We start from the raw sequence: 22,251 nt of genomic DNA, 5'->3' as shown, positions 1-22,251 counted from the left end.
CTTTTTATATTTTATATATTTGTAATTAGTTACACTAATGTAATCTCTTATTTGTCCCTTAAACTATCCAGGTATATAATCATATCTGTAAATCTTTTCCAATATTTACATCTTTTGTTATTTTTTATTACTTAGTGGCACTTCCTGAACAATAATAATGACAATAGACTATTTTGTTCTTGGTTTTCATGAAAGTGTTTCTAATGTTTCACCAGTAAGAAGATGATGGCAGCTTATTTGGAGTGTCTGTATTTATTCTTGATCATGTTTAGGAAACATATAGTTAATCTTTTTTCCCTTAATCAGGCATTTATGTTGAATTTTATTGAATGAGTTTTAAAATGATGAAATTAACTATATGATCTTGTCTCTTTGATCTGTTAATATTAATAAAAGAGTTCCTAATATGGAATCATCCTTGCACTACTCAAAAGGGTCACTTGGACACTGGGTTTCCCTTTCCGGATTTCTCTTTAAATGTTCCTGGCTGACTATGCTGATGAGATTATTTTTCTTCAGACAAAAGTTTAGGCTTCTGCTAACTGAGTTTTGGTCTTACCAGAGGTTACCTCCCTGAGATTTCAGGTAGGTCACTTAGGTTATAATTAAGGATATATCAAAATCTTTTCAATTATACATTTATATAAATATACTCATGAATTGCTAAATTAACCACTAGTGAGAAATCTAGTTTGTCTTATTCTCAAGTTCTTAGTGGGTTGTCTTGGAGGAAGGGAACAGAAAACTACTCAAATTGGTTTAAGCAGGAAAAAAGGTAGATTTATTGGAGTGTAGGGCCTTATAGACCTGAAGAGCAGTTAGTGCTATTGGGTTCATAAGAAACTGGAAGAGAGATCTAGAAAGCAGTTAGAATTCAAAACTGTTTCTGTCTCAGACGCTCTCCCACTTGCTTAGTCTCTCAGTTCCTTTTTTTAATTGATTGTTTTAGAGAGAGAGAAACATCTATTTGTTGCTCCACTCATTCATGCATTCATTGGTTGACTCTTATATGTCCTGACCTTGGATGGAACTCTCAACCTTGAGGTATCAGGTGATGCTACCAGGCCAAGGCAATCTCTCAATTTCTTAATCTTTCTGCAGATGAGGTTTCTCTCATTTAACATCCACAAAGCCACAGAAATTGAAGTAAAAGTCAAAAAAATGTGACTTTACTCAGTTAAGGGCGGGGGGCGGGGGGCGCTCTGGATTTGTTGATGCTCTAAGGAGGAATATATGTGAACAATGGGAGGTAAATGTGGGTGTCTTTGGTATGGAAGGCAGCTCATTATCCCCAGGTACTACCTATAATTAAATTACTAAGTTAGGTTGGTTGTACTTCAGAATGCTTCCTGAATCTGTTGTCATTTTTAGTAACTCAAGCCTTCATCTCTTGCCTGAAGTACTCCAAGAACTTCCTAACAGCTTTTGCTCTCTTGACTCTCTCCTGAAATTTATCCTGCAGTGCCACAAGATAATGGTTTGAGGATTAAATGAAAACTTTATGAACTTTAAACCACTTCATAAATGTAATGTTGGTGGGGAAATACATCTAACCATATGACTCGTCTGCTTAAAATACTTTTCAGTGATTTCTCCATTACCTAAAGACTGAAGACCATACATGGTCTTAAGCCTCTTCATAGCCTGAACTAAAACGTAACTCTCCAGTCTCAGAACCTCCTACGACACGTTCCCTTCATCAGACAATACTGTTCCTTGACCATGTTAAATTTCTACGTCCATAATGCTCTTATTTGCTTGTCTTCCAGCGCTTCTTCTTTGCCGGGGAAACCCTATTCATACTTTAAAATCGGAATAACAGATTAAACTTTCCAGTAAACCATAAGGTTTACCTTAAAAATCAATTCCTCCTTCCTTCCTCTGCAGTCCTGCAAATCTTCAGCACAGTTACCTTTTTTTTTTCCTTTTTTTTATCCCCTCCACGCGCTTGATTTCCAGGTTTCTCTACCTACTCTGGCTTCCTCAGCTCCACCACCTCCAGATATCTGGAAAGCGCCTGGCTCCAGGAATTTGAGTCAGAGAGGCCCAGAGCTACCCAAAGCACCAGCAGCTCATATTTAGATACTTAAGAAGTTAATCATGGGTAGCTTTCAGGGGCGAGGCTATTTCCGGGAGAGGCTGAGGACACACTTCCGCCCAGTCGGCGGGCGGTGCATACTGGGAGATGTAGTCTCTAGCTGACCCCACTGCCTCTTGAGAGTTGTAGTCCTCAATCTGAAAACGAGAAGGCGGCAACTCCCAAATTTCGAGTTCGTTTTAAGGGATAAAAGGAAGAGGGCAGTACATAGTATCATGCGAGGTCAAGTTCCTTGGCCTTGTCACCTGCTCGCGAGCAGTGGTTGGACAGGCTAGAAGGCGGACCCGAGGAGGGCGGGGAGACGTTACGTTGACGCGGGCGTGACCCTGCCGGGAGGGTTTGGCGGGATTTACGAAACGGCCTGGGCAGAGCGCGCACTGTGACTGGGGACTGAGGCCTGAGGGGAGCAGAGGCGTCCTCCGAGGCGCGTAGTTGGGAGCTGAAACTCGCTTGAGTTGCGTGCAGAAGGTCGGAGCAAAGGAGGAGAGAAGTGGGGCGCCAGCGAGGGCGTCTGGAGTCCGTCCACGGGCGGGCGCGTGCCGGGCCAGCGGGCGGAGGTCGGAGCGCGCATCCCGCCGCCGCGGGGAGAGCTGCAGCCCAGGTGAGAGTGTCAGGCGCGGACCGGCGCCCTTTCCCCGCCAGGTTCTTCCCCGCGACCGCCAGGCTGGAACCGGGCCGAGCTCCCCACCCGGCTTCTGGGGCCCTCCGCCGAGTGTGAGGTGGGGACATGCCCGGGCCCAGCAGACTCTCGGAGCTCGTTATGGCGTAAGCAGAAGCGGGCGGGGCTGTGGAGCGGGGGGTGTGGGGGAGCCTTACTGAGGCCCTCATTTCCAGCGCCCGTTTGTGGGCGTGGGCGCGGAGGCCGGGAGCCACAGACTGAAAATCACAGCTGTTTCGGGTTAAGCCAGGGCTCCCGGATTTCTCGGCAGTCCCCCTTCCACGACACCAGGCTTTGCTTACCCGAGTTGCCACAAAGATACTTTCATTTCCAATCGGAAGGCCGTCCGCGTGATGCCTAGGGAATGACCTGTAGTGAGCTGCTGTTTTTTAAACTAAAGCGAAGTGTGGCCCTGGCCGGAGAGTCCCGTTAGTTAGAGCGTCCGGATCCACCTAGGTTATGGGTTGATCCTGGTCTGGGCGCTTACGAGAAGCGAGTGGAACAACAAATCAATATTTCCCTCCCTCCCTCCCTCCCTCTGAGCCTGTATACTCACCGTAAGCACCGCTCAGGTCAAAAAATAGAATGCTGTCCGCACCTCAGAAGGCCCCTGCGCCCCCTCGTATGATCCGCTCCCCTCTTCTCTCCAGAGGCAACCACTGTTAATTTCTAAGACCACAGACTAATTTTGCCTGTTTCTGAATTTTATATAAGCAAATATATGCGCGTGTGTGTGTATTAATTTATGAGTTTATTTGTGCCAAACTGACGACATATGCCGGGAAGCAAGATCTCAAATGCTCCTTTAAGTAATACTATGTATTTTCATGTCTGACTTGGCTCAGTGTTCAGTCTTTTGGTTCATGCATGTCTTCGCTTATAGCAGTAGTTCTTTGTTGTTGCTCTATGATATTCCTTATTGTACTCATGGCGGCCATTTGGGTTGTTTCTGTTTTTTTTTTTTTTTTTTAATATATTTTATTGATTTTTTACAGAGAGGAAGGGAGAGGGATAGCGAGTTAGAAACATCGATGAGAGAGAAACATCGATTCAGCTGCCTCTTGCACGCCCCCTACTGGGGATGTGCCCGCAACCCAGGTACATGCCCTTGACCGGAATCGAACCTGGGACCCTTGAGTCCGCAGGCCGACGCTCTATCCACTGAGCCAAACCAGCTAGGGCTCTGTTTTTTAACTTGTATGAGAAAGGCTGCTGAGCGCATTCCTGTGTACCTCTTGTGTACACGTGTATGCTTTTCAGCCTGTTAATAATATAAAGTAGTGAAATACCTGGGCCATCGCGTTTATCTATTTCAGCTTTCACGTTTAATGTGTTTTCCAAAGTTGTTCCATTTTTATACTAGAACCAGTACTGCAGTATGTGAGTGTTTAGTTGTTCCACATGCTTGCCAACACGATATTGTCAATATTTTTAATTTTAGCTACTCTGGTGAGTATATAGTAATATCTCATTTTAATTTCCCTCACTATTAATGAGGTTGAACATTTGTTTATATAAATTGGCCATTTTGATATCTTGTAGTGTGAAGTGCTTATTCAAATTTCTTGCCTATTTTTCTTTTGAATTGCCTTTTGTGCTGATTTGGAGGAGTTCTTTATTATATAATTGAACTATCAACCCTTAGTTGTATATATGGTAAATATTTCTTCCCTCACTGTAGTTTTACTTTTCATTCTCTTAATGGTCTCTTTTATTTATTTTGTTATTTTTTAAAAATTTTTTTTATTGATTTTAGAGAGGAAGGGAGGAGAGAGGGATAGAAGCATCAATAATGAGAGAGAATCATTGATCGGCTGCCACCTGCACATCCCCTGCTGGAGATCGAACCCGAAACCCGGGCATGTGCCCTTGACCGGAATCAAACCCGGGACCTTTCAGTCCACAGGCTGATACTCTATCCACTGAGCCAAACCAGCCAGGGCGTAATGGTCTCTTTTGATGAAACTTAAAACTTCTAAGTTTGAATATAGTCCAGTTTTTCAACCTTTTCCTTTTAGCTTATTGCTTTATGTATACCATTCAAGAAATCTTCTCTGTCCCAAAGTCATGAAGATATTCACCTATACTCTAAAAGCTTTGTTTTACCTCTTACATTTAGATCTATAATCTCTAAATTTGAAACAGATTATTTTCCTGTTGTTTTCTTATTCTATAAGGCCATCCAACCAACTCAGCACTATTTATTGAAAAGACCATCCTTTCCTGGTTACTTGCAGTGCCATCTTTTTCATAAATTATTAAGGAAGAGATTTAAATTGCATTCAGGTAATTTCAATATTTGAATTATGCTAAAACTGCCATCTAAGAAGCCCGTACCTGAACCAATCAAGAACAAATGGTCGCCCTGAATGGTTTGGCTCAGCGGATAGAGCGTCGGCCTGCGGACTGAAGGGTCCAAGTTCAATTCCGGTCAAGGGCATGTACCTTGGTTGCAGACACATCCCCAGTAGGGGGTGTGCAGGAGGCAGCTGATCGATGTTTCTGACTCTCTATCCTTCTCCCTTCCTCTCTGTGGAAGATCAATATCAATAAAATATAAAAAACAACAACAAATGGTCATCTGTCAAGTCTCTAAGAATGGAGATTTCATATCTGTTATCTTTTGAATTAGATTTATCCTGATTATTAAATTGTCCAGATTGTTTTGGTTTGATTTAAGGCCATTTATTCTTGTGGACATTAAGACTTGTTCACTTTTACTAATAAAATCTCTTGAAGATAATTAAAAAAAATTTTTGTTCTCAGTTCTTTTCAACCTGAGCAATCTTAACTCTATCATAATAATCACACTTTAGGTATAGCCCTTATGCTTAAATGGAAGATTTCAGACTGAGCAGGGTACTTGCATGTTATTTATTCATTGCACATTCCCTGAAGTATGGAATTGATTAAAATGTTGAACTTAAATTTCATACACTCCTGTTAGGAACATAATGTGTAACTACAAGCTATGATCCTTGCCTAAGATGGGAAGTACTTTTCTCATATCAGTCCACTGTATCAGGAATGGAGGCTATGGGCAGTCACTCTGTACATTTATTTCAGTCCTATCCCACCACCTCCAACTCCTTGCTGGAAGGGAACAATGGAACTGAAGCAATTTAACCTTTCATTAAAAAAAATTTTTTTTTCTTTCCATTTTAAGTAGAGCAAGCATGTCAAACTCAAAGGCTAACACGGGCCAAGTAAACAAGGTTTAAGCTTATGTGGGCTGCAAAAAAACAAAAGCTTCAATTTTCATAGAAACATAGGTTTATTTTTATAGAGACATGCTGAATACAAAGGGCTGAAATAAATGAGTGATCATTAACATAAAATAATGGAACATTTTAATAAAAGTTAATATTTTTTCCTGAAAATTAACTTACCAGACACGGAATAACTGCACAAATTAAGAAGTGTAACATACGTAAAACTTTTTCTTGTACTCCGAAAATGAAATATTTCCTGTTGCGCACACCAAACAAGTCAGTCCAAGACTAATGATGTGGCAGTCGGCTGCTAAAATATTCGCTGCTTGTATTAGTGGAGAGAAATGGTGCACATGGATGTAAAGTGCATAAGGGAAATGAATGCAACACGATTATAGTAATCAGTCATTAGCAAATGTTGTAGTTCATTATTAATAACTAGAGGCCTGGTACACAAAAATTTGTGCACTCGGTTGGGGGGGGGGGTTCTCTCAGCCCGGCCTGTGCCCTCTCGCAGTCAGGGACCCCTCCGGGGATGACCACTTGCTGGCTTAGGCCTGCTCCCCAGGGGAATCGGGCCTAAGATGGCAATCAGACATCCCTCTGGCAGCCCGGCAGCCCTCGGGGGATGACCACTTGCCAACGGGGAGCAGACCTAAGCTGCAGTCGGACAGCCTTAGCGCTGCTGAGGAGGCAGGAGAGGCTCCCACCACCACCGCTGTACTGGCAGCCATCAGCCTGGCTTGTGGCTGAGCAGAGCTCCCCATGTGAGAGTGCCCTTACCACCAGAGGGCAGCTCCTGCATTGAGCGTCTGCCCCCTGGTGGTCAGTGTGTCTCATAGTGACCAGTCATTCCTAGTCTTTCTGCTGTTGGGGTCAGTTTGCATATTACCCTTTTACTATATAGGATAGAGGCCTGGTGCACGGGTGGGGGCCGGCTGGTTTGCTCTGAAGGGTGTCCCGGATCAGGGTGGGGGTCCCGCTTGGGTGCCTGGCCAGCCTGGATGAGGGGCTGATGGCTCTTTGCAGCTGGTCACACCCCCTTCAGGATGGGGGTCCCCACTGGGGTGCCTGGCCAGTCTGGGTGGAGGGGCTGAGGGCCATTTTCAGGCTGGTGGGCGACTGAAGCTCCCAACCTCTCCTTTTTTTCTTTTTTTTTTTCTTCTGGGATTTATTTACCTTCTATGGCTGTCACTGGAGCTGAGAGCCGGCTCCAGCTTGAGGCCTCAGCTGCTGAAAGCAGGTATCTGGGGTTTGTTTGGCTTCTATAATTGAAACACTACTGCAGCTCCAGTTCTGAGGCCCGGCTCCAGCTCTGAGGCCACGGCTGATGAAAGCAGGTATCTGGGGTTTGTTTCGCTTCTGTAATTAAAGCATAGTTGCTTTCGGAACTGTTGTTTTCAGGCTCAGAGCCTGGCCGCAGCAGGTGGGGAACCTTGGCTTCCTCCGTCACCAGGGCAACCAAGCCTCATGTTGGCTTCAGTTGCGTGGCTTCCTGCCGCCATCTTGGTTGGCAGTTAATTTGCATACCGCCCTGATTAGCCAATGGGAAGCTTATCGGAGGTACAGTTAATTACCCTATTTGTCTTTTATTAGATAGGATTATGCATAACAGGATATTGTAAAAATTAAGTTACGAAATTTTTATTAAAATGTTTCTTACATTGGGCCACAAAAATACTCGTTGTGGGCCTTGAAGTAGAGTCTTGGAAAGTCTGCATTCATTTACCAAACACCTAACATTTATAATGTAACATGGGGTATACACAAACAAAAAAGGTTTGGCCCTACCCTCAGGGAATATGAAGGAGGGGAATGGGGACATAGTTGATCTAGTTAAGCTTTGCATTTTTAAGAAACAGAATAGTCCTGGCTCTTCCTAAAGTTTTTCTGATACAACTAGCTAGATGGAAGGGAAAGCTGGTGAGAGATTTGTTCTTTTTCTTGAAATAAGTAGATCATTGATTACACCAAAAGCCTAGGACAGTGATGGCGAACCTTTTGAGCTCAGCATGTCAGCATTTTGAAAAACCCTAACTTAACTCTGGTGCCATGACACATACAGAAATGTTTTGATATTTGCCACCATAGTAAAACAAAGATTTATATTTTTGACATTTATTTTATATATTTAAATGCCATTTAACAAAGAAAAATCAACCAAAGAAATGAGTTTGCATGTCACCTCTGACACGCGTGTCAGGTTCACCATCACTGGCCTAGGAAGTAATTCTTAAGAGATTTATTGCAAACATAAGTGTGCAGCTCTGTACTTTTTCTAGTTTTCTCCCTGATGGCCATCTGTATTTTTCAGTACTGAACGCTGAGTAATGGCTATGCAGATGCAGCTTGAAGCAAATGCAGATACTTCAGTGGAAGAAGAGAGCTTTGGCCCACAACCTATTACACGATTAGAGGTAATGTGGTTAGTTGCTAATTTGGGAATTTTAAAGCTGGTCTAGATTCTTCTACCTATTGGGAAAAATCACAGCCTTTATATAAACCACTAGAGCCCCAGTGCTTGAAATTTGTGCACAGGTGGGTCCCTAGGCCACTATGTGGTTCCCCTCCTCCCCCCCTCCTTCCCTTGCCGCTGTGCTGCCACCACAGTGGGTGGGTGGCAGGCTGATTGGGGCCTGCTGGCAGGGGGGAGGGATGAGGCACAGGAGGTTGGCCGCCAGCCCCAAGGAGGCAGCTGGCCCTTGGCCCCCCCACCCCGGGAAAGGGGTCACATCCGCCGCTACCCACCCCCAGTTCCCTGTCCCAGCTAGGGCCTGCCAGCTGAGGGGAGGGACCGCAGTAGGTTGGCTGGCGGGGGAGGTTGGCTGTGGGAGTGCACTGACTACCAGGGGGCAGCTCCTGCGTTGAGTGTCTGCCTCCTGGTGGTCAGTGCGCATCATAGCGACTGGTCATTCAGGTCATTTGGTCCTAACAGTCACTTAGGCTTTCATATATAGAGATTGCTTTATACCTGTGAGCAAGACCCAAATTAGTTTTCAGAAAGGTTGTCAAGGATCCTGTGGAAAGGCTTAAGATAGTTGCAAAACATGTCAGAGCAGATCTCTTGTCAAGAATTCTCCTCCTACTTTGTCACTTTTCTTTCTCGGAGCTGGATTGTCAGAAATGAAGAAGCCCTAGTGTCCCATGGTAGAGTCTGCTGTTTGTACTAAGTATTAAACAATAGTTGTATTAAACAACTGTCCAGGGAATTACAGTGGCCTGACTGGTGATGCAGAGAGGAAAGACCCAGATATGTGCTGAAGTTACTAGCAAGACAGCTGTCATGGTCAAGGAGAAGGCCTTGTAGTTATCCTATATAATAAAAGCCTAATATGATAAGTATCCGGTCATCCGGTCAACCAGTCAAAGGGTAATATGCTAATGGTATGCTAAGGCTGCTCAACCACTCACTATGATGTGCACTGACCATCAGGGGCAGGTGCTCCAACCAGTAGGTTAGCTTTCTGCTAGGGTCCGGCTGATTGGGACTGAGCTAGATGGGCCAGACACGCCCTGGTGCCTTCCTGTGGTCCCTCCCTGGCTGGCCAACTTCCTGCATCCCTCCCTGGCCCTGATTGTGCACCAGTGGGGTCCCTCGGCCTGGCCTGCGCCCTTTCGCAATCCGGTGTCCCTCAGGGGGTGTTGGAGAGTCTGTTTCCACCCAATCCCGCAGGCCAAGCCAAGGGACGCCACTGGTGCATGAATTTGTGCACTGGGCCTCTAGTTAAGGTATAAGAGCCCGGCTCTATTCAGGAATCTGCACAAGAACATCCAGCACTAGAGCCAGGACCTTGCACTATTTCTGCTCATTGTACGGAGACCCCAGTGTGAATGCAGGTACATCGGCTGAAGTAGGAGGAAAATTAGAGAAAGCCTTCATTTTTCTGTCTCTTTATGCATGTTCTTTCCATCCCCAGCTAAGCTTCAATACTCCAGAAGTTACAAATAGGTTTGTCGCGTTATATGCACACGTGTATTGCTTATTGCCTAAATACTAATAGCAGACATGGTTTCTATGGGCAAGTATTATTATCTCATCTCCCAAACCTTCCCTGATTCCCTAATACAGTCGCATACCTCCACTAACTCATACTCTCCCAGAAGTCATGCTTTCAGTGGCTAATAAAATAAAAGCTGACTTTGTACATAGGGAGAAAGAAGTGATATACAAGTCTGTGACCAAAAGCAGATTTCCCCATTCTCTGTGTCAGTGGTTAGAGCAGAGCTTTCTAGTCATTGTATTACAAAAAAATTGTTTTTTCTCCAAAAAGATTATTGATATGCTAAGGTAGCGCTTCCCTCAGCTCTGGGGCAGCCTCATCTACTAACCCCAGTTTAGTGTAAAAAATATCATTTTTTATTTGTGCTTGATGTAAAAAACATTGGGAAATACTGGCTTAAAGTGGCCTTTTAGGACCCAGGGTCTCAAAGTTCATTTAAAGTCCCAGTTATAAAAGGTTGAGAGTTACAGGTTTATTTCCACTGGTTAGAAGTTACTAGTTTAATCCACTTAATATATATGGGATAGTTCTAGTCTAAAACTCCTGGTTTTGGTAACTAAATACCTTATGTTTAGGGCACAGTTTTCAAAGCTTTTGTATTCCAAACAACTCTGTGAGTAGGTAGGGCAAATTATCCAGATTAGACAGATGAGAAAACTGAAGTTTAAATTAACCCATGGTTTTCTTCACTCGCAGCAATGTGGCATAAATGCCAATGATGTGAAGAAATTGGAAGAAGCTGGATTCCATACTGTGGAGGCTGTGGCCTATGCACCGAAAAAGGAGCTAATAAATATTAAGGGGATTAGTGAAGCCAAAGCTGATAAAATTCTGGTAAGTACTGCTTCCGTGCCCTAAGGAGGCATTAAAGGGAGGAATACAAAAGGGTATATAATGAAAGGTGGTGGTCTTCCTACTTCCATCCCTTGTTGTGTCATCTTGTTCCCCTTTCCAGGGGTGACTGCATTACCAGTTATTTCTGTATGTGCCTTCTTGCATAAATTGGGATTTTCTCTTAGGAATTGCAGTATCGTGGGTTATGCCCTAAATACTGCCAAGTTGACTACTAACAGTGAGTGAGTGGTATACACCTTATCTTTCTAAATACTTGATCTCATGCCTTAGAAATATTCTTTAGAATGCAGCCATTTAAAACAATTTCAAAGAATATTCATTGACATAGGATAATGTTTCCTGATACAAGAAATGTTAACAAAATGTGTGTGTGTGTGTGCGCGCGCATGCGCACGCCTGCACATATACATGCTTGATTTTTGGTTTTAAAATGTATATTTATAAATGTATAGCACATACACTAAGGATAAATACACTAAAATATTAATGTTAACTTCTGATGGTAAGAACGTAAGCAATTTTTATTTTTGCCTCAATTTTCTAAAACTTATAGACACAGACAACATGTTTGTTTGTTTTAATATATTTTATTGATTTTTTACAGAGAGCAAGGGAGAGGGATAGAGAGTTAGAAACATTGATGAGGGAGAAACATCGATCAGCTGCCTCCTGCACACCCCCTACTGGGGATGTGCCTGCAACCAAGGTACATGCCCTTGACCAGAATCAAACCTGAGACCCTTCAGTCCGCAGGCCAACTCTCTATCCACTGAGCCAAACCAGTTAGGGCACAACATGTTTTCTCTAATAAACATGTTGTACTTTCAAATAGAAAAGCTGTTTGAATTGCTTGAATATTAAAGTCATATTAATTAGGTTCTCAGTGTATATAATTTGTTAGCTAATCATAGGAAGGTTCTTTAATAATGACAAGAGGGTATGATTTTAAGTCATGCACTTAGTTTTTTTATATCTTAACTAGAGGCCTGGTGCACAAAAATTTGTGCACTCGGGGGGGAAGGGGGGTCCCTCAGCCTGGCCTGTGCCCTCTCGCAGTCTGGGACCCCTCGGGAGATGACGACCTGCTGGCTTAGGCCTGCTCCCGGGTGGCAGAGGGCAGGCCCAATCCCCAGGTGCAGCCCCTGGTCGGGCTCAGAGCAGGGCCGATTGGGGAGTTGGGGCGCCACCCCCTGTCATGCACAGAGCAGGGCGGATTGGGAGGTTGCGATGCCACCCTCAGTCACGCTCAGGGTAGGGCCGATTGGGGGGTTGGGGCACCGCCCCCTGTCACACTCAAGGCAGGGTCGATTGGGAGGTTGCGGTGCCACCCCCTGTCACGCACAGAGCAGGGTTGATCAGGGGGTTGGGGAGCTCCCCCCGTCACGCACAGAGCAGGGCAGATCAGGGGCTTAGGGTGCTGCCCTCTATCACCCACAGAGCAGGGCCAATCGGGGTTGGGGCGCCGCCACTGTCACATTCAGGGCAGGGCCGATAGGGAGGTTATGGCTCTATCCCATCACACACAGAGCAGGGCCCGTGGGGTGGGGGTTTGGGGCGCTGCCCTCTATCACCCACAGAGCAGGGCCGATCAGGGTGTTGGGGCGCCGCCACTCTCACACTCAGGGCAGGGCCAATGGGGAGGTTATGGCTCTACCCCGTCACACACAGAGCAGGGCCTGTGGGATGGGGGGGTTGGGGCGCCGCACCCTGTCACACACAGAGCCGCAGGGCCATCAGGAGGTTGGGGAGCTCCCCCCTATCAGGCACAGAGCAGGGCCGATCAGGGGGTTGGGGCGCCTTCCCGTCAGGAACAGAGCAGGGCCGATTGGGAAGTTGTGGCCCCGCCCCCTGTCACACACAGAGCCACAGGGCGATCAGGGGGTTTGGGCGCTGCCCCCTGTCATGCTGATCCCGGTGCCGGGAGACCTCGCAGCTCCGCTGATCCCGGTGCTGGGAGGCATATTACCCTTTTACTATATAGAATAGAGGCCTGGTGCATGGGTGGGGGCTGGCTGGTTTGCCCTGAAGGGTGTCCCGGATCAGGGTGGGGGTCCCCACTGGGGTGCCTGGCCAGCCTGGATGAGGGGATGATGGCTTTTTGCAGCTGGTCACACACCCTTCAGGGTAGGGGTTCCCACTGGGGTGCCTGGCAGTCTGGGTGAGGGGCTGAGGGCTGTTTTCAGGCTGGGACTGAAGCTCCCAACTGCTCCTTTTTTTCTTTTTTTTCTTTTTTTTTATTCTGAGCCAGCTTTAGCTCTGAGGCTCCAGCTCTTAGGCCTCCGCTCCTGAAAGCAGGTATCTGGTTTGTTTAGGTTCTGCAATCGAAACTCTGTATCAACTCCAGGTCTGAGATCCCGGCTAGCTGAAAGCAGGTTCCTGGGGTTTTGTTGAGCTTCTATTTTTGTAACTATGTTTCAAACTGCCAGCTCAGAGGCCTGCAGCGGGAGGCGGGGAATGTTGGAGTCCTCCGTCACTGAAGGAAGCAAGCCTCCTGTTAGTTTCAAGCTGTCTGGCTGCCTGCCGCCATCTTGGCTGGCAGTTAATTTGCATATCTCGCTGATTAGCCAATGGGAAGGGTAGCGGTCGTATGCCAATTACCATGTTTCTCTTTTATTAGATAGGATAAATGACATAAAAGTGATTTTTCTGGCTTAATGAAATGAGGTAGTAACTTAATCCCTTATAAAGCACTTTAACTTTGAAATCTCATCTCTTTCATATATATTATTCCTTGCTCTTCATAACAGCAATGAGAAAGATAGGTAGAGTTGCTTCTGCTAATCTACATAAAACATAGTTTTACACAAATTTCTCTGAAAAGTAATCTTGAAAAACTAGAGAATCTTCCAAAAGAGTGTATCCTTTGTTATTGGGTAGCTTCAGTACATGTAGTTCTGCTATGTAACTTACTCAAACGGACAGTATCTGAGATTTATGTATACTTATTTAGTATCTTACACATAAAATATGTATACAACACAGTAAATTGTTTTACTGGTTATTATACTAAAGAGCTTTGAATTTTTAAGCATTGGCAGGGCTGTTACTCCATTTATTTAGTACCACTCTGTAATAGTAATTTAGTCAGGGCTCAAAATAATAAGGAATTCTTAATTTGAGAGGAAAGATGTTGTCATTTATTGGATTATTCAAATAAATAAATGTTTGAAGTGGTGACTTAATTGGAAATAAGAGTTCTGAGTCCCTAATACCTTATTGAAAGATTGTGATATTGAAGAAGCCAGTAGGTGTCCCTAAAGTCTATTTATTGTTTCTTTTTGAACATCAGTGTTTGTGACTGGACAGATCCTGACAGGATCTTTATTTATGCCTTGTCAGACCTTTTAGAAATCAAATCAATGTTTTGGTGTAAATATAAAAACCCGTAATCAGTGAAATGAGATGTGCAAAATGATGTAGATATATCTTTTTATATTTCTGTCCTCTTGATCTAAGACATTTTATATTGTGAATATCTGGAAATTAAAGATTATGCTATTTACTTTTAAAAGGCTAAAGATTTTTTTCAGTACTGTGGCTATTCCCTTCCATTCCCCCAAAATCTTTGGAATTGAGACTTTAAGTAAGAATATCCATTGTCACAGTGGAGAAAAGAAACAATCCAGAATTATTTTCATTTTTATTATTATTAAATTTATTGGTGTGACATCTATACTGATAAAAGGATAATATGCTAATTAGACTGGACATCTTCCAGACGTCCTTCCGGACAAAGCCAGAGTGGCAGGGGCTGAGGCAGAGGCGGTTAGGGGCGATCAGGCCAGCAGGGGAGAGCAGTTAGGGGGCAATCAGGCCGGCAGGCAGAGGTGGTTAGGGGCTGATCAGACAGGCAGGCAGGTTTGTGAGAGGGATGTCCTGGATTGGAGAGAGTGCAGGCCGGGCTGAGGGACACCCCCCTCTTCCCTCATGCATGAATTTCATGCACCAGGCCTCTAATCCTATCTAATAAAAGACAAAAAGGGTAATTGACCATACCTTCGCTACGCTTCCTATTGACTAATCAGGGTGATATGCAAATTAACTGCCAACAAAGATGGCCGTTAATTTGCATACATAGGTGCAATGCTGGGAGGCGAAAGGGGAAGGACAGAAGAAGCCACCTGCCGCTGATGGTGATCGGAAACCCAGGTGGCAGCCAAGAGCCTGGTGGCAGGGCCGTGATCGGAGAACTGGGCCGCCTTTGCCCACCCTGGGCCAGTAATCAGAGAAGCCCTAGAGGCGGGGCCAGAGGCCGGGCTGTGTCGCCGCCTGGGGACATGATCCGGTCCCCGGGGGGTGATGCAGCCAGGCCCCAGAAGGAGACCCAGGGGCCGGGGCTGCCTGCTCCGCGTTAGGAAGCAGGAGGCAGCTCTTCACCTGGAGGCTTAAGTCCAAGGTGGGAGGCGCCATTTTTTGTGCAGAAAGGCAGGGGCGTGGCTAAGCACAAGGCAGCACTATGTTTGTGTATAGAGAGGCGGGGGCGTGGCTCAGAGCGGGGCGGCACTATGTCCAGAGAGACTGATGTTGAAGCCGGGTGTTCCCCTCAGGATGCGAGGGGCGGGAGAGGAATGCAAGGTAGAGGAGGAGCGGCTTCAGGCAAGTGAAGGAAAAGGGCAGGTTGCCCAGCCGCAAGGCTGTTCCAAGCTTCCCGGCCCAGGTTTTCAAGTGTAAATATTACTTCAGATGTTGTACTTGCATGTAGTTTATTCCCTTCCCCTCATCTTGGCTGTTAAAGTCATGCCTACCCCCTGGGCAGCCAGACCTCACGTTCATGGCACAGATGAGGTTTGGTTCTGGGGTCACCTCTCAGATTTTAAGCGGCTGCTACACTTGGGGGATAGGAAGAGTGAGACTTTAGCCCTGAAAAGACGGAAGGCTGCCGAGACCGGTTTGGCTCAGTGGATAGAGCGTCGGCCTGCGGACTGAGGGGTCCCGGGTTCGATTCCGGTCAAGGGCATGTGCCTGGGTTGCGGGCATATCCCCGGTGGGGGATGTGCAGGAGGCGGTTGGTCGATGTTTCTCTCTCATCGATGTTTCTGACTCTCTATCTCTCTCCCTTCCTCTCTGTAAAAAAAAATCAATAAAAAATATTAAAAAAAAAAAAAGACGGAAGGCTTGGGGCAGACGGTTCCCTCAAGGGCTCAGCCTGCTTTCGGGCCATAGGCACAGGGAACATCCAGGGCAGCCCCCGGAGCAGGCGTCGGGCTGAGCTCGGACGAGGCCGTTTTGCAGCCTCCCCTTCCTCCGTCCCAGGTGGTGGGGGCCATGACTGCCTCGAGGCTGCTCCCTGGAAGCCATTCTCCCCTCAGCCTGTAGCTGTAAAACAGCGCACGCGAAGAGAATCTTTTTTTGTGCCTCATGTTAAAAAGTTTAAAAAAAAAAAGTGTGCGTGACTCCTGACTGTGTTCATTTGTAAAACAAAAAAAATGCTCTTAAGACCCCGGGTGGCGAGACAGCACAGCCCCAATGAAAATATATGCACAACCCATGGACACAGACAACAGTATGGTGATGGCCAGAGAGAACTGGGGATGAAGAGCTGGGTAGAGGGGGCAAAAGGGAGGAAATAGGGACATCTTATATAATAATAATAAAAGGCTAATATGCACATTGACTGAACAGCAGAATGGCCGGTTGCTATGATGCGCACTGGCCAACAGGGGGCAGACACTCAATGCGGGAGCTGCCCCCTGGTGGTCAGTGCACTTACATATGGGGAGTGCCACTCAGCCAGAAGCTGGCTCATGGCTGGCCAGCGCAGAGGTGGTGGCAGGAGCCTCTCCCACCTCTGTGGCAGCACTAAGAATGTCCAACCAAAGGTTTAGACCTGATCCTTTGGGGGCCTAAGCCTTTAGTTGCACATCCCCTGAGGGCTCCCTGGCTGCCAGAAGGATGTCTGACTGCAAGCTTAGGCCTGATCCCCCGGGGAGTGGGCTTAAGTCAACAGGTGGACATCCCCCGAGGGGTCCTGGACTGTGAATGGGCGCAGGCTGGGCTGAGGTACCCCCTCCCCCCGAGTGCACAAATTTTTATGCACCGGGCCTCTAGTCCTATCTAGTAATAGAGAAACATGGTAATTAACCGTAACTTCTCTACCCTTCCCATTGGCTAATCAGCGAGATATGCAAATTAACTGCCAGCCAAGATGGCGGCCAGCGGCCAGGCAGCTGAAGCGAACAGGAGGTTTGCTTGCTCCAGTGATAGAGGAAGCCAAGGTTCCCCACCTGCCGCTGCCGGCCTCTGAGCTTGCACTCTAAGCAACTATGTTGCAATAATAGAAGTTAAACAATCCCCAGAAACCTGCTTTTAGCTGTCAGAGCTGGAGCAAGCAGGACTGCAACAGTGTTACAATTATAGAACCCAAACAAACCCAGAGACCTGCTTTCAGCAGCCGAGGTCTCAGAGCTAGAGCCGAGCCTCAGAGCTAAAGCCGGCTCTCAGCTCCAGTGATAGTCATAGAAGGTAAATAAATCCCAGAAGAAAAAAGAAAAAAAGGAGAGGTTGGGAGCTTCAGTCACCCGCCAGCCTGAAAACGGCCCTCAGCCCCTCACCCAGACTGGCCAGGCACCCCAGTGGGGACCCCCACCCTGAAGGGGGTGTGACCAGCTGCCAACAGCCATCATCCCCTCATCCAGGCTGGCCAGGCACCCAAGCGGGACCCCTACCCTGATCTGGGACACCCTTCAGGGCAAACCAGCCAGCCCCACCCGTGCACCAGGCCTCTATCCTATATAGTAAAAGGGTAATATGAAAACTGACCCCAACAGCAGAAAGACTAGGAATGACTGGTCACTATGAGACACACTGACCACCAGGGGGCAGACGCTCAATGAGGAGCTGCCCTCTGGTGGTAAGGGCACTCTTACATGGGGAGCTCTGCTCAGCCACAAGCCAGGCTGATGGCTGCCAGTACAGCGGTGGTGATGGGAGCCTCTCCTGCCTCCTCAGCAGCGCTAAAGATGTCCGACTGCAGTTTAGGCCTGCTCCCCGCTGGCAAGTGGACATCCCCCGAGGGCTACCGGGCTGCCAGAGGGATGTCTGATTGCCAGCTTAGGCCCAATCCCCCGGGGAGCGGGCCTAAGCCAGCAGGTGGTCATCCCCTGAGGGTCCCAGACTGCGAGAGGGCACAGGCTGGGCTGAGGGACCCCCCCCCCCAGTGCACAAATTTTTGTGCACCGGGCCTCTAGTCTATATATAAAAAGCCTAAGCAACTGTTCGAGCATCTTACTGGTAGTTAGGAGGCGCAATGACCACCAGGGGGCAGACACTATGACCAGTAGCTATGACATGCACTGACCACCAGGGAGCAGACACTCAATGCAGGAGCTGCTGTGCTGCAGTGACTTGGCAGCTGTGGTTCTCCACCCCGGAGGAGGAGCCCAATTCCGGGGTGTGTCACCCAAGAACCGCCCTCTCGCAAACCGGGACCCCTTGGGGGGTGTTGGAGAGCCAGTTTTGGGCAATCCCCCACAAATCCATGCACAGGGCCTCTAGTTGGTTAATAAGATTATATGGGTTTCAAGTGTACATTTCTATGATACATGATCTGTGACCTTGAGAATATTATGCTTAGCAGAAATAAGCCAGAAAAAACTTAAGAACCATATGATTTCACTCATGTGGGGTAAAAAACTGAAACTCATAGACACAGACAACAGAATGGTGATTACCAGAGGGAAGGGGGTTGAGGGTAGGGTAGTAAAAAGAAATTGTCATTGGCTTTTGTTGAACTATTCTTTCTTGCTTGGTACACCACCATAGCACTGACAAATTCAGCATGGATAGTTTTTAAAATATTTTTTTGTACTTGATATTTTATGTTTTGTGTCCGAGGGTTCGATAGTTCTTGGCTGTCAAAAACTTCTAAAGACTTATGCTTAGCACAAATTAAAGCTAGCTTATTTTGTTAAGTATGAGAATAGAAGTAAAGTTCTGCCAGATTAGGCAATTGGGCTGTTTTTACTTCAAATTTCCCTTTGGTTTAATATTCTGTTCCTTTAAGAGCTCATAGACAAGAAAATGTAGGGGTTAAAATGAAAAGAAGGTAAAGCATCTCCTGAGTTTTCTCAACATTTTGTTATTAAAATTTTTTAACTTATTGCAAAGCTGAAAGAATTATATAGTGAACAGTCATATACCCATCACCTGGGCTATACCATTAACATCTTATATATAAAAAAGGCTAATATGCTAAGTGTCCTTCCCAATATCCAACTGCTTGCTATGACGTGCACTGACCACCAAGGGGCAGACCCTCAACGAAGGAGCTGCCGTGATGCACACTTGGCATTTACCGAGAAACAGCCAGCGCGGACTTGGCCAACAAAGCAACACTCGGCTTCCCCCAAATGGGACACAGGGCCCACCACCACCGTGGAGCAACAGCCCACCAAATCACAGTTGTCGTCACTGCTGAGACCCCATGGCCAGCCCAGAAACAGTCACTGTGGGCGCCAGGTGATGACATCACATAGCGACGCCCAGCTTCCTCTTCCTAGCTACTAGCCTCCTTGGAGTTTCTGCAGCCCACGGTCATGACTTGCTTTATACTTAGGTGGAAACATTTACACTTTAATTAAATGTGTGTGAAGCATTTTCCCGTGCCTCATCTCATTTGATCCTCACAGAAGTCCTGGAGTAGGTAGATAGGAGACTCAGTGGAATCCTATTTTCTTTTCATTGGCCAGAAAATGGAGATTTAGAAAGCTTAGAAACTTGACCCAACTGAAAAGAAGTAAGAAATGGTGGACCTTGAAAATGACTTTGGGTTTTCTCACTGTGCAGAATATAGTCAAACACTGCTGCAGTTAAATATTTTACCCTTTGTTCTCCCTGCATGATCCTCAATAATAATCTTCTTTGTGTTGATATTTACTGCTGTGTTGCTGACAATTACCTGAAAGAGAAGTTGGGGTGCTTCACTTGGCTGGAAAAAGTTTAGGTAAATCAGAAAGCAGGTATAATTAAACAAGTTTATTCTATTATCTATAGAAGGCTAAGTTGACTCGCACATGCGCAATACATATAAAGCTCTCGTGCCAATCACACCCGTGTGTTTCCATTTGTCATTGTCAATTGTGAATTTGGTTGACACTTCTATTATAGAGAAAGGGTGAATAGCGATATTAAAATATTTCTTCTAATTAACACATTGTATGTGGGAAACGTATTTATACGTTTTACGTTGACTGGTAGCGTTGACTGGTAGTAGAGCACGGGACATGTATTAATACGTTTTTTTATAGATTAGCGGTAGAATGCGGGTAACATATAAATACGTAAACTAAAGTTACCGTAATTTTACTGAACGTTGCCATTTGCGCAAAATATTAGCAAAAATGGTCCGCGCCACCTCTTAGCGCGCGATAAAAACTACCCGCAAACAATGTGTTAATTTCCTTTCGATGTACACGAATTCATGCACCAGGCCACTGGTTTAAAATACTTGATTTATCACCTGTATATCTCTCTATCCAGCAGTCAGTCCATCTTGGATTTTTTTTTAATGCTTTTCAAAGAAAATTGCAGAAATTAATACATTTTCCCCTAAATATTTTAGCATACATTAACTAGATTTCAATATTGGTGTATAAGCTTCTTCCCCCCTTTCTTCGATATTTTTATTTTTTAAATCTACTAAATCTTCATTCATCCTGAAGATTAGTAGAAGTTACAGGAAAAAGGAAATTCTCAAAGAAATAATACAAAAGAAATTGACAGAGTTAAAGAGAAGCAGAAGTCTTATATATAGTAATACCCCATAGAGTATCAAAGATGAACACCTAGCCAAATCAGTGTGTGTGAAATTTCAGTATACCAATCATAAAGAGAAGGTTCTGAAAGATTTCAGAAAAAAGTAAGTGACCTCTAAAGGAACAATCATCAGAAAGTACGTTTTCTGTCAGAAATCTGGGTGATAGAAGCAGGTAGAGCAATGCCTTTAAAGCTCTGAGGGAAAATAATCTTAAGTCTAGCTTTCCATATATAGTAACATTATCAATCAAATATTAGGGCAGAATAAAACAGTTTCAGAAACAAGAATTCAGAACATTATTCTCTCATCCATTTTTTCTTACGAAGTTACTTGAGGATATACTTTACCAGATTGAAGATGGAAAAACATGGGATCTAGGTTAGAGTGGCTCCAACTCAAGTACTGAGTGAAGGAAGGCCCAGGATAGGAGCTAGCCTAGAGAGCAGAAAGTGCAGTTGGAGAAGGAAAGATCTCGGAGGGGGGAAAGGGTTCCGTAGAATACATAGTGAGATTGAGCCGTTGGAAAATTTGAGAAATGAATAAAGTTAGAGAATACTAGAGAGAGGTGGCTCAGATATAAAAACAAGGTAAAATAGAGCATGATTTTGAAACTGTTGTATAAAAAAGAGTTCATTTGAATTTGACAAACTTTTGAGAGACATAATGTAACAAAACAATTGTATTTCTGTCACACAATTGGTTCTGCGATGAATTATATGTATAAAACTAACAAACATTGTAATGAATTGTTAAGTGAAGTTTTAAGAGCTCTGTCTGGGTAGCTCAGTTGGTGAGAGCCTCGTCTCCATACAGCAAGGTTGGGGGTTTAATCCCTGATCATGGCACGTGCAAACATCAACCACTGGGGAAAAATCGACCAACAAGTGCATAAATAAGTAGAACAACAAATTGATGTTGGGCGTGTGCTTGCACACTGGCTTTCGCACTCTCTTTCTCCCTTCCTCTCCCGCCTTCCCTCCCTCACTCTCTCCCCCCTCCCCCTTTTCTTCCCGCCCTCCTTCTGTCTGTAAAAATCAATTTTTTTACAAAAAGAGACCTGTGTGACTCAGTTGGGCATCATCCTGTGCACCAAAGAGTTCAATTTCCCGGTCAGGGCACATGCCCAGGTGTGGGCTCGGTCCCCCATAGAGTATGAAAAGAGGTGGCCAATATTTCACTCTCATATCAGTGTTTCTCTCTCTCCCTCTCCCTTCCTCTAAAAATCAATTAAAAAAAAAATAAGAAGAACGTATAAAGTTTTGAGAAAGTTTTTAAATTTTAAGTTTAATCTCTTGCTGTTGATCTGTTCAGACTTTCTTTTTTCTTCGTAGTGCAGACTCAAATTATTTACTGAATTTAGACTCAAAATCAACTGATCTTTTAGTGCTTTGATTTGTTTTTTTTTCTACTTGAATAAGTTTGAATCTTTCTAGAAATTGACCTATTTCATCTAAGTTCTTATTTGTTGTGTTTTTTTTGTGTGTGTTTTTTTTGGTTGTTTTTTTTAAAAAATATATTTTATTGAGTTTTTACAGAGAGGAAAGGAGAGAGATAGAGAGTTAGAAACATCGATGAGATAGAAACATCAACCAGCTGCCTCCTGCACACTCCCCACTGGGGATGTGCCCACAACCAAGGTACATGCCCTTGACCGGAATCGAACCTGGGACCTT

General features: G+C 45.3%; 1 protein-coding gene across 1 annotated transcript in view; it reads left to right on the top strand.

Moving 5' to 3' along the window:
- The first annotated feature begins 2,590 nt into the window (after positions 1-2,590).
- The window catches only part of RAD51 (RAD51 recombinase), a 30,965-nt gene continuing 11,304 nt past the window's right edge, over positions 2,591-22,251 (top strand). Inside the window, exons 1-3 of the mRNA XM_081113013.1 lie at positions 2,591-2,699; positions 8,283-8,385; positions 10,666-10,803. Coding sequence (XP_080969139.1) covers positions 8,299-8,385; positions 10,666-10,803 — 225 coding nt within the window. The 5' untranslated portion in view covers positions 2,591-2,699; positions 8,283-8,298. The remainder of the gene's footprint in view (positions 2,700-8,282; positions 8,386-10,665; positions 10,804-22,251) is intronic.

This window comes from Myotis nattereri (genome assembly GCF_964212035.1).
Source record: "Myotis nattereri genome assembly, chromosome: 1".
Lineage (NCBI taxonomy): Eukaryota > Metazoa > Chordata > Mammalia > Chiroptera > Vespertilionidae > Myotis > Myotis nattereri.
The sequence above is the reverse complement of the archived record's forward strand: the minus strand, read 5'-3'. Positions and strand labels throughout refer to the sequence as shown.